Source organism: Macaca nemestrina, chromosome 2, assembly GCF_043159975.1.
Source record: "Macaca nemestrina isolate mMacNem1 chromosome 2, mMacNem.hap1, whole genome shotgun sequence".
NCBI classification, from domain to species: Eukaryota; Metazoa; Chordata; class Mammalia; order Primates; family Cercopithecidae; genus Macaca; species Macaca nemestrina.
Genome location: NC_092126.1, coordinates 108,204,612 through 108,217,947, shown reverse-complemented (window position 1 = coordinate 108,217,947; position 13,336 = coordinate 108,204,612). Strand labels below are relative to the sequence as shown.

Genomic DNA, 13,336 nt, shown 5'->3' with positions numbered 1-13,336 from the left:
AAAGAAAGGCTAACTCTATTGTGATTGGGTCAAGTCAATACAGTTGATAAATGTGATTGACACATGGGGATGAAATAAGGCACTTCCCCAGAACTCAGGATTCCCCCCAGAACTCAGGATTCCTCCCAGTACAAAAGCAACATGAGCAGAGGTGGGAAATATAATCAAGGATTGGTTGAAAGTCAAATACAGTAGAAACTTAGTTGAAAGTGGTAACATCTGAAGACCGAATGTGAACAAAAGGGGGCTAAAAGAAAGGGCCACGAGGCTGGTATGAATGTGATCAGCTGGGAGGGGGCACATTTTGGGTAGGGAGGGTCGCTCTGGCCTCAGGCTGGTAGAGCCCTTGAGTCTACTTTTGCTCAGGTTCCATAGTCAGTTGACATTTTCTGATAACCACTCTGCCTTTCCATGTATGTGGACACCAGGGCCAGATGTCCCAAGCACCAGATATGTCTTCATGGAAAAGGAATGTTCCAATATATAAAGTAAGGAAATCACATTCTAGATAACACATCTATCTCTGTGAGCCTGACCAGGTGAGGATAATAAGTTAAGTGTCTGTGTGCAGCCCCTGGACCAGAGAGACATCCCTCCCTCCCTCCTTGGAGAACCTTCCTGAATGCTGTAGGCTTCTCTAGGAATCTCTCTCTCACTGGTGAGTAAAAGACCATTTCTTGAAACAAAACAGAAGCTACAGTGAGGTTTCTTTTCCTTAACAAATCTGGCAGCCTAGACACAAATGGTAATGAGTCCTCAATGAAGAATTCACCCCAAATCATTAAGGAAAGATGTGTTTTCTGTCCACTAATCCAAGGATTGGCAAATGTCTTCTGTCAAGAACCAGACAGTAAATATTTTAGGCTTTGGGAGGCATGCGGTCTCTGCCACAGCTATTCAACTTGGCTACTGTAATGCAAAAGCAGCCACGACAATATTAAAATGATAAGGTGTGACTATGTCTCAATAAAACTTTATTTACAAAACAGGTTGAGAGCTGAATTTGGCCCCTGAGCTATAGTTTGCCCTTTCTCTAATTTTTCACAAAGAAGGCTCTGAGTAGCTCTTTTATATATAAGGGACGTGAAGCTATGAAATGAAAAACTTTTTTTTTTTTTTTTTTTTGAGACGGTGTCCTACTCTGTCCCAGGCTGGAGTGCATGTTGGCCTGGCATGTTGGCCAGGCTGGTCTCAAAATCCCAACCTCCAATGATCTGCCTGCCTCAGCCTCTCAAAGTGCTAGGATTACAGGCATGAGCCACCACACCCAGTGAAAAACATTTTTTAGGCCAGGCGCAGTGGCTCACGCCTGTAATCCCAGCACTATGGGAGGCCGAGGTAGGCAGATCACGAGGTCAGGAGATTGAGACCATCCTGGCTAACACAGTGAAACCTCGTCTCTACTAAACATACAAAATATTAGCCAGGCATGGTGGTGGGCGCCTGTAGTCTCAGCTACTCGGGAGGCTGAGGCAGGAGAATGGTGTGAACCTGGGAGGCGGAGGTTGGAGTGAGCTGAGATCGTGCCACTACACTCCAGCCTGGGTGACAGAGTGAGGCTTCGTCTCAAAAAAAGAAAAAAAAATTTTTTTTAAAGACATTTATTGAACATCATGATCAGACCTATGACATTTGGCAATCAACAGGATGAGTGCAAAGGAAAAAAAAAAACCACATTAAAACTCTTTGTTAAGACTGCTTTACACTTTCCACAGAACAGAAACTAAAATAACCTGTTATACAATTAATCACAAATACGGTCCTTGAGTTTTTTACCCATACACCTGAGTATTGTCTAAAACATATCTTCTTTGTAGCAGGTAGGCCCTGCTACCAACTGTGCTTGGCTGAGTTCACAAATCTGTTGTAACCTGTAGTTTCCCTGTCACTTCTCTGGCTCTACGCTCCTGCTAAGCTTTGTTTCCTGGCATTAATTAAAACCTTCTGCCACTGCCATAGCTATTGCTGCTACTGGAACTGCCTGTCAACGTAAAAAGAAACTCAGAAAGACAGGCTCTTTAGAACAAACAGGCTTATCTAGGAATAGCAGAGGGATTGCAATTGCAGGGTATGCAAGCTATGACGGGCCATTGGTGTATCCAGGGGAGTTGGGGAAAGGGAAAGCTTTTAAAGACAAAGAGAAATCCATGAAATAAAGCTTGAAATAAAGCTCACAGGTCACAGAAGCTCACTGCAGGAGTTGGTGTTTGTTCATTGGTGGAGCTGGCTGTTGCTGAGTAACTGTCCTGGTGCTGGCGGCTTGTCTGAACTACTGCAAGCCTGAAAAATTCCTGTGATAAGCTCTGTTGCAGGGTGAGTGCAGAAGTGGGGCATGTGGGACCTGCAGGAATTTCTTGTGATAAGGTATATTATAGGCATGTGCAGTGAGAACTTCTTTATGGACTCCTGACTCCACTTTGTTAGGGTTTTGACATAAGTGACTCCATTTTGGTACTGGCAACTTTCACATGCCTTAGCCACCTTGGCTCAATGGTTTGGCAACATAGTAGCCTCAGCCACCACAGGGGCCAGAGTTTCTGCCTCCAAAGTTTCTTCTCTTCACGGGGTCAAAATTGAAGATTGGTTGTTGTAATTACCAAAACTGTTGTAGTTCCCACCATTTCCAAAACTGCTTCCATCATTACTAAATCCATTATAGCCATCTCTCCTGCCTGCATATCCACCAATACGGCTGCCTCCAAAGCTACCATTACAAGTGAAATTTTTCCTTCATGACCAAAGTTGTTACTCCCACCAAAACCACCTCCATGACCACCACCAAAGTTGCCAGAACCACTCTGATCTCTCTGGCTGGCTCAAGTACTAACCATTTCTTTCTTCAACATGGTTTTCCATACTTCATGGTAGTGGCTATGTACTTTACGGTATTTCTGAAAGACAATCTTACCCAGAGTCATGGCTGTCCTCAAAGGTAAAAAAAGTAAAGCTCCTCTTTTTGCCATTGCCTCAGTCAGTCATGATTTCAACCACTCCTGTTTTCTCGTACCTTCACAATAATCTCTTAGGTGATGTTCTTCAGTGTTTTCTGTGATGCCATCAACAAATATCTTTTTTACGGTTAACCAGGCACCTGGTCTTTGAGACTCTTTTCTTGACATCCCTCTTTTGGTTTCACAACTCTTTTATCTGCCTTGTGTGGCCTTGATTTATGGCTGCATCCACCTCCTCCACAGTGCCATCTGTGACAAACCAAATGCTTGGTGTTCGGGTCTCTCACTGCCATATAACCCATGAGCTTTCCTCACTACTCAGAATGGCTCCCCAGACGCTTATTGGTTGTTTCAAAGCTCAGTCATCTGATGAAGAGCTTCTGTAGCTATTTGGGCTATTTAAGAGACTCTGACTTAGACATGTTGGTAGTGGGAAGAGACTTGAACGATGCGTCCTTAGTGGCATCCATGGGCAAAAGTAGTAAGCTCATGATGTATCTCTGAAATACGGTATTTTTAATTTTCATTTTACAAATGATCCGGAAATGTTCTATGTTCTATGCTCACAGTAGCTCTTGATAAAAGACAGTATACTAAATATAAGGCTTTTCTTTAATATAATTGGACATATGTGGAGCATATGAAAGCTAGGTGAGCAGACTGTGGACTACCTGCATCAGAATCACCTACAAAGGGAGGCAGTTGCTTATTAAAATGCAGAATTCTGGGCTTCGCTCTAGCCCTACTGAATTAAGATCTCTGATGCTCACTAAAATTTGAAGAGAATCATTTCAGAAGAGATTTTAGCATAGCCACCATTACCATCCTCAAATCTCTACTGCCTCATTTAGGTTTTGAACATTGTGTATCAGGGATGTTTCTGCACAGGGCCAGGGAGCTGCAGGAGTGCACAAGCTTCTCTGTCACAGACGTTCTGGCAACAGCATGGACAGCAGTCAGTGGAATTCGGTAAGGGCTTCTATCTCGGAGATCCCACTTCGATTCAATTCAACTTCTTGCATAATTTTACAGGCCACTATCATCTCCAAACCCTCACTCAGAAAGTTGTAATAGGCAGAATCATAATGCTACCTTGTGTACTTAATACCTGCCTTTCATTGACTGACGCCTGCTACCAAGCACTGTAACTGGCACTTTATACATGTAATTTTTAATCTTTAAAACTCCTCGTGAGAAAATTATCATTTTCCTCATTTTACTGGTAAGGAAAGTAAAATACTAAGAAGGTAAAAAATACGTCAAAAATCGTATTTTTAAGTCAAAGACAAGATATAAGTCTGGATATATGGCTGCCCCGACACTATGCAAATATATTGGCAAATGCAACTACAAAACTGCCTTACCTGAAGCCAAAACATGCTCAGAGAGATGTCTAAACCCAAGCGAATGCTCCTCTATAAAATGCTAAGGATATCCTTCTTGTCCTGCCCAGGAGCTTTTCCTGGACCATGAGTTACGAAGCAAAACCAACTAGTAGGGAATTCTCCCTTTCTCTGCAAGGCTTCTTGAACCTTGTCAATATTATTTATTCCTTAAAAAATATTTTTTCAAAATATAAGTAGTTTGGTTTAAGTATTTCACGTTTTAAATTCATTTCAATCGCTTTAAAACAAATGCAACAATGCCAAAAACGCACTGCAGAGCAATGCAAAGGTGAACAGATCAGACCTGACTCAAAATCAACCAAAAGAACATCTCCTGGATTAGTGAGAAACATTGTACACCTTGGGAAACCTGTGAAACCAATTCCAACCTCATTTAACTCCACACAGTCAGGCCAAGATTTAGTCCATAGAGTTCTCGTGGTTCTTTCTCACCTGTTGTCCTTTTGTCTTTTAATATCATCCAGCTGACCTTGCAGGAGCCAGTTTTTCTCTCTTAACTGCTGACTTTCCAGGCGTAGGTTTTCCATTTCACACAACTGCTCCTAATAACATATCAAATCGTATATTTTCAAAAACAACATTACAGTAGGTTTCATTTAGCTCCCCAAGGCCACCACTGAGACAGGTATTCCTCTTACGTTCCTATGCAGAGACACTGCACTGGGTATGGCTACATGAAAAGCAGACCGTGACAAGCTATTGGAGGCCTAGAATGGTGAGTGATGATCACATCCACAGTGTCTTGAACACAGATTTTTAAAATCAATATCACAGAGTTCATTAAATATTAAAATTCTTTTGTGAATAAAGATGACAAAAATCTCTACATTGAAAAATATTCTCAACATTCGATTCTATTAGGTAGATTCTAATTAAAACAAACAAAACATTGATATCACAGCTCATCCCTCAAAATACTTAATTGCATCCTAACTTGAAAATCATAAGCATAGCTATCTGGAAGAAATAAATACTTGTCTGCAAGGAATATCCTTTTGGATTTACTTGCCTATTATCTGATTTCGTTTCACCTGACCCAATTTCTTTTAAGTTTCAAGATCACGCCAATCTGGATAACAGCCACATTCCTGAGATAGCATACTAAGAACTGCCCTAAATAAAAAGATCAGGCATAATCCTCTCCCTGAATAACAAAACTCAAGATAAGTGCTATCTTTATATATATCCCTTGGTTAAAGTGAACAATTTGTGTTCCTAAACAAAAACTCCCTGCAGAGCAATGACCTCACAGAATAAATGCTATCTTCTGTGGAGCATCACATCCTCCCTACCCCCATGCACCTACACACCTACCCAGACACTCCTCCATGGGCCCACCCCTGAGCCATGTGCACGCCCCACTATTCGGACAACATACCACCAAGTAACTGGGTAAAAACACTATGAGGGAACTTAAAAAAATGGAAAACAAGAAAGTATTTTAAATTTATCAGAGACTGAAAGAAATCTCTCTAATATATAAAAATGCCTATGAATCAATAAGAAAAAGTCCAATGATAGAAAAATGGGTAATGGATATTTTTCACAGAAACAGAAAAACAAGATGCTCAATTTTACTCTTAAGAAAAATATAAATTTTAGACTACACTGAAATAGCATGCTTTAGCTATTAAATGGACAGAGATCCGAAATTCAGATAGCACCATGAGGTGAGGTTTAAGGAAACATGCTCTCACTTTCATTCCCGATGACAGCATAGCTGGCACAACCTGTATATGGTACCATTGTGTAAAAACCAAATGGGGCAAGAGAGAATGCTTAGAGATGTGGTTATGTATGCACTAAAAAGCTCTAAAAGAAAGGGGCTACCCTGGGAGCCTCCAGGGACAGCAAAGTAGGTGGATTAGTATCAGGGGTAGAAGGAATACTTTTCTCTGTCTACCCTTCAGTTCTGTGCCTTTTGTATCTTCAGTAACCAGGAGGATGCTGCTTAGTTTAAAAAATTACATTGGCCGGGCGCGGTGGCTCACGCCTGTAATCCCAGCACTTTGGGAGGCTGAGGAGGGCAGATCATGAGGTCAGGAGATCGAGACCATCCTGGCTAACATAGTGAAACCCTGACTCTACTAAAAAATACAAAAAATTAGCTGAATATGGTGGCAGACGCCTGCAGTCCTAGCTACTCGGGAGGCTGAGGCAGGAGAATGCTGTGAACCTGGGAGGTGGAGCTTGCAGTGAGCCAAGATCGTGCCACTGCATTCCACCCTGGGTGACAGAGGGAGACTCCGTCTCAAAAAAAAAAAAAAAAAAAATTAAATTTACTGGCTGGGCATGGTGGCATATACCTATAGTGCCAGATACTGGGTGGCTGAGGCAGATGGATCACTTGAGCCCAGCCTGGGCAACATAGTGAGACTTGATCTCTTTAAAAATAATTAAATTTACTGTAAAAAAAAAAAAAAAAAAAAAAATCCAGTTACCTTCATTCTGAGGATTTCAGCATTTTTGACTTCTCTGTCTTCATTTAGCTTTGTTACAAGGTGTTCCAAAGAAGTCTTAGAGGCTCTTCCGTCTTCTATCTCTTGTTCTTGTGTTTCCAGGAGTTTTGCCAAATGTGTTTGAAAGTGAGGTGGTGTTTTAGGGCTCTAAAATAAAATCACATCTCATCCAAATATCCGATTAAGTGATATCATAACGATTTCTTTTAAATGTAAATGTCAAGCACATAAAAAAATATTCTAGCTATGGCTGGGCATGGTGGCTCACATCTGTAATCCTAGCACTTTGGGAGGCCGAGGTGGGCGGACTGACTAAGCTCAGAAGTTCAAGACTAGCCTGGGCAACACAGTGAAACCCTGTCGCTACTAAAATACTGAAAAAAAAATTAGCCAGGTGTGGCCGCGTGTGCCTGTAGTCCCAGCTACTTGGGAGGCTGAGGCAGGAGAATTGCTTGAACCTGGGAGACGGAGGTTGCAGCGAGCCGAGATCATGCCACTGCACTCCAGCCTGGGTGACAGAGCAAGACTCCATCTGCCAAAAAAAAAAAAAAAAAAAAAAAAAAAAATTCCAGCTATTTAGCTTATTATTCTAATTCTTTTCCAAGGAAATAAAAGACTGGTAGTTTCATCAAGTAAAAAGCAGACAGAGGGTATTAGTGAAAATCTTTTTCTTTAAAAAGACAAAGGTATGGTCTTCGTAATTTCCAGATTTTTATCATTTACAAAACTGTTTCTTCCTCCTGAAATATTCTTTTTCTGAAAAGTACCTGGGGATCCTCAGCAGCAGAATCCATCACATGTTCTAGTTGCCTCATTTTGAAGTTATATTCATTCTTTTTCTGTTCTACTTCCTCTTTCTTTTGGTTTAGCTGGGAAAATTGAACAGATACAAGGTTACAACTTAGAAAGAAATATAGAGTACATGTTCTAAATAGAAAAGACAAACTTCTCATCACCAATCATCAGGGAAATGCAAATGAAAACCACAATGAGATATCACTTCACACCTGATAGGGATGGCTATCATCAACAAGATGAAAGATAAGTGTTGGTGAGTTTGTGGAGAAAAGGGAATCCTTGTATACTGTTGGGAATGTAAATTAGCACAGCCATTGTGAAAAATAGTATGGAAGTTCCTCAACAAACTAAAAATAGAACTACCGTATGATCCGGCAGTCCCACCTCTGGATATATATCCAAAGGAATTAAAATCAGTCTGTTGAAGAGACAGCGGCACTCCCATGTTCTCTGAAACATTATTCATAATAGCCAAGCTATGGACTCAAGTTAACTGTCTACTGACAGAAGAATGGGTAAAGAAAATGTGCTATATACATACACAATGAAATACTACTTAGCCTTAAAAAGGAAGCAAATTCTGTCATTTGTCACAACATGGATGAACCTGAAGGACATTGTTCCAAGTAAAATAAGCCAGCACAGAAAGACAAATACCACATAATCTCATTTATATGTGGAATCAAAAAAAGTTGAACTCATTGAAATAGAGAGTACCAGAGTCTGGGGGACGAAGTGAGGGGTGGAAGGAGACATGAATCATCAATGGGAGATGTTGGTCAAAGGGTATAGTTTGTTAGACAGGAGGAATACCTTTTGGAGATCTACTGCAGGGCATGGTGATTACAGTTATTAGGTTGGTGCAAAAGTAACTGTGGTTTCTTCCCATGGCATATGGAAATCTGCTGTATTTACATTATTTTTTTCAGAACTTGATCAATAATTTGAAAAGCAGTAAGATATTAAACCTATGATATTTTAAAAAGTAATTGTGAAATCTAACTTGGTTGCTACTATAACCCAATCATCTCCTTTTCTTTTTTTTTTTTTTTTTTTTGAGACGGAGTCTCGCTCTGTTGCCCAGGCTGGAGTGCAGTGACGCAATCTCGGCTCACTGCAAGCTCCGCCTCCTGGGTTCACACCATTCTCCTGCCTCAGCCTTCCCGAGTAGTTGGGACTACAGGCACTCGCAACCACACCCGGCTAATTTTTTGTATTTTTAGTAGAGACTGGGTTTCACCGTGTTAGCCAGGATGGTCTCGATCTCCTGACCTTGTGATCCACTGCCTCGGCCTCCCAAAGTGCTGGGATTACAGGCGTGAGCCACCGCGCCTGGCCCCATCTCCTTTTTTCTCACAAATTTATTTATACTTTTAAAAATGATCCAAGTTTCACAAGTAACAAAACGGTCATCTGAGAAAAATACAAAATAAAAAATGACAACCACCACCACCAAAAATATGATAAAAGTCAGGCATAACCTCATCAGAGTGGTTAGAACTGGCTGCCATGTGTCTAGGACCTAAGGTGGGTGGGAGGCAGCTGAGCAAGTCTCAGTCCAGGTGAGGACACTCCATTAGCCTCCCCTTTGTACATGGAGAAGTTGACCAATGCAGGAATGTCATGACAACCTCAACTGTGGATTCCTCCTGTCCTCCATCTTTTTTTTTTTTTTTTTGAGACAGGGTCTCACTCTGTCACCCAGGCTGGAGTACAGTGGTGCAATCTCGGCTTACTGCAACCTCCACCTCCCAGGTTCAAGCAATTCTTGTGGCCCAGTCTCCCAAGTAGCTGAGATTACAGGCGAGCGCCACCATGCCCGGCTAACTTTTCTATTTTTAGTAGGGACAGGGTTTCAAGTCACCATGATGGCCAGACTGCTCTCAAACTCCTGACTTCAAGTGGTCCACCTGCCTTGGCCTCCCAAAGTGCTGGGATTACAGGAGTGAGCCACTGCGCTTGGCCTGCTGTGTCCTATCTTGAGTGACACCTGTGTGCATCTTACCTTGTGCTGAAGTTCCTGAATCAGGGCCTCCTTCTTGGTCAGTTCTTCCTGGGCAGACTGCAGCAGCACCGAGTGTTTTTTTGAGGCCTCTGTGAGCATGTTCAGCTGCTCAGTGGCATGAGCCAGGTCCTCACAGAGCATATCCCTCTATTAGGAGGCAATCACCACAGTTTCTTAATTGTGGTACTCCAATAAGGATTCCCAAATCATTACTATGTGCAACTTTTAACAGACTAAGGAAGTTTTATGTGAAAACCTATTTCTTTTGCTTGCGTGCTAATCCATTCTTAGACAAAGTAATCCGTTAATATTTAGATGAACAGGTCTAGACATTAGCATTATTACAGTAAACTTATATAGGTATCCCAATTGAGGTTTAACTGCACTCTAGGTTTGAGGTTTAATTGCACTCTCCCCTCACCCCCAGGATCTCAAAGCCAATCTCTCTCTCCTGGGAAGGATTCAAAGGTCTCTTGGTTACTTGTCTCACCAATTGACTCTAGTCCTTTAAATACTAGAAAGTAAATAGCTGTAAAGATGAGCCTCCATCAGCCAGTTGGGGAGGGGGTGGGCAGTTTGCACCAGCTTGTGATTCATTGTCATAGACCATCAAAGTTTCAGGAAGTAGCTTTGTGGAAAGTGGCACAGAAAATTATAAGTCCTATAGGTTGCATACATAATTTCTATGTACACAGTATATGTAATTCCTCCCAAATTAGAGCAGATACTGCTTATCCTTCTTTTCCTTTCCAAATGTACATGTATGTATGCAGGTATGTGTGTACATATATATATATACACATATAAATGTATGTGTACATATACATGGATATACACACATAGATATACATACATATAAACACACACTTTTAAAAAACTTGACACATCAGAAACATTTTTGCATGTACTCACTCTTTTTTTCATTGTGTGGACTCCATTTCATCTTATGGATGTACCACAATTTAATCCATCACTAAATATTTTGGTTGATATGAATTTTTCACTATTCTGTGTACTTTATTCTTATATCTAGATTATTTCTTTAGGCTGAATTTTTAAAAGTGCAAACTCAAAGGATATGTAAAAAGTATAAGGCTATGTATTACCAGACTACCTCCCCAAAGGCTGAACATAAACTCCTCCAGAAATTTGAGTAATCATCCTTGTCTGCACATCTTCCTTGGGTCTTAAACTTTACCAGTTATAAGATTAGAAAATAGCTCTTATTTTAATTTGTGAAACTGGCCCAACTCTCCCCTAGGACTGATGTTTATGGTTTCTTTTGAATAAACATAGAAATTGGCCCTCCCAGTCTTAAAACTTAAGAAAGTTACATTTGTCTTATCTGAGTTCCTTTCTCAGGGAACAAACCATCAGGCATCCCAGACAAGATCAAGGAACTGAAACTTACCAGATTATGGCAACTGGACAACTGAGATGCCAGGCCCCTCACCTGTCACGGCTGCCTGACAACCTGTTTCCTGTTAACCAACTCCTCTTCCTTACCCCTCCCTAATTCCTGTTTTCCCACACATGGTTACCTTTCTTGCTATATAAACTCCCAATTTTAGTCAGTCAGGGAGAAGGATTTGAGACTGATCTCCTATCTTGGCTATGGCACCCATTTAAAGTCTTCTTCACTGGCAATACTCCTTGACTCAGTGATTGGCTTTCTGTGTGGTAAGCAACTAGACCTAGGCTGAACTCCTGGTGTTTCAGGAACATTTGCATGTCTCTGATTCCAAAGAGGTTTTGGTGCCACTATACTCCCTCTTTGGGGAGCTACTTATGTCCATTTTCCACCAGCCGTGTTTCTATCCTTCTCATGAAGGATAAATTGCAGTGATAAAATACTTTGTCATCAGTTGCAAATATTTTCCCCCTGTCTGTTGTTAGAATTTTTGTTTTTAATATTGTATAATCTTCCCTTGTGGGTTCTAATCTTTATATCAAGATATTTTCAAAGAGTCACATAATCTCAAGATTTTTTTATGTATTTGTGTTTTTCTTCTCCTGAAAAAAAAAAAATATTTATTTTTTTAGACAGAGTCTTGCTCTGTTGCCCAGATGTAGTGCAGCGGCGTGATCTCATCTAACTGTAACCTCCACCTCCCAGGTTCAAGTGATTTTCAGGCCTCAGCCTCCTGGGTAGTTGGGATTACAGGTGTACACCACCACACCTGGCTAATTTTTCTAATTTTTTGTATTTTTAGTAGAGATGGGGTTTCATCATGCTGGGCAGGCTGGTCTTGAGCTCCTGGCCTCAAGTGATCCACCTGCCTTGGCCTCCCAAAGTACTGGGATTACAGGTGTGAGTCACCGTGCCCATCCCTCCTTTTGTTTTTTTAGAGATGGGGGCTCTTGCAACATTACCCAGGCTGGACTTGAACTACTGGACTCAAGCAATCCTCCCACGTCAGCCTCCTGAGTAGCTGGGACTACAGGCGTGTGTTACCATGGTTGGCTTGTATTTTTATTTTCTAGTACTTCTATGATGTCATCATTTGTACAGAACTCTAATCCATGTAAGAATTGTTTTGGCTTTCATATCTTTACAAATTGGTCAGACAATTTTCCCAACACATATATTGACTAAACCCACTCTTTCTTCACTGTTGAGAAATACTTCCTTTACCATTACACTAAATTCCTTTATATTCACTGCTGTCTATTTGTGGATGTTCAAAGTTTTGCAATGATCTCTCTATCATTAGTCCAACACTGGATATGGTTACCATTTATTAGCTTCCAAATCTCTCTGCATTATTGTTTTTCTAAGTTTTGTTGGTAAATCTTGTGTATTTTTTTCAAAGGAACTTTAAAATCATCAGTTTTTTATATTGGGATTTGAGGCCAGGCATGGTGGCTCACACCTGTAATCCTAGCACTTTGGGAAGCTGAGACAGGGGAGGATCACTTGGGTTTAGGAGTTTGAAATCAGTGTGGGCATCATAGTGAAACTTCGTCTCTACAAAAAAATACCAAAAATTATCCAAGCATGGTGGTGCACATGTAGTCCTAGCTACTTGGGAGGCTGAGGTGGCAGGATCACTCAAGCCCAGGAGTTCAAGGCTGCAGTGAGTCATGATCACATCACTAATAAATTGAAATTTGAAGTGGAATTACAAAATAAATAAATTGGAATTTGAAGTGGAATTACATAAATTTCTGTTTTTAAAACGACAGGGTCTTCCTGTCCAAGTCTCCCTTTAGATCCTTTTATTGAAGTCTCTTTTCATGTTGCTGGGAAACTTTTATGTTCTTAACAATTGTCAAATAGTCTCCCTAAGATTTTGATATGCTATATTATTTCTTTTTTTGAGACGGAGTCTTGCTTTGTCGCCCAGGCTGGAGTGCAGTGGTGCGATCTCGGCTCACTGCAAGCTCCGCCGCCCGGGTTCACGCCATTCTCCTGCCTCAGCCTCCTGAGTAGCTAGGACTACAGGTGCCCACCACCACACCCGGCTAATGTTTTGTGTTTTTAGTAGAGATGGGGTTTCACTGTGGTCTCGATCTCCTGACCTCGTGATCTGCCCGCCTCGGCCTCCCAAAGTGCTGGGATTACAGGCGTGAGCCACCGTGCCCGACCTATATTATTTCTGTGAAAGAGAATTTTTAAAAGCTCCTGTTATGTTTTTAAACTGGTTATTGAATATAATATATAGTATTATAACATATTATATATTATAATAATCTACAATAAAGCTATTTATTATT

General features: G+C 41.0%; 1 protein-coding gene across 1 annotated transcript in view; it reads right to left on the bottom strand.

Annotated features, from left to right (window-relative positions):
- The window catches only part of LOC105480317 (kinesin family member 15), a 97,941-nt gene that overhangs the window by 5,061 nt on the left and 79,544 nt on the right, over window positions 1–13,336 (bottom strand). Inside the window, exons 27-30 of the mRNA XM_011738987.2 lie at window positions 9,620–9,766; window positions 7,584–7,685; window positions 6,799–6,963; window positions 4,790–4,899 (exon numbers count right to left, since the gene is read on the bottom strand). Of these exons, the coding sequence (XP_011737289.2) occupies window positions 4,790–4,899; window positions 6,799–6,963; window positions 7,584–7,685; window positions 9,620–9,766 (524 nt within the window). The remainder of the gene's footprint in view (window positions 1–4,789; window positions 4,900–6,798; window positions 6,964–7,583; window positions 7,686–9,619; window positions 9,767–13,336) is intronic.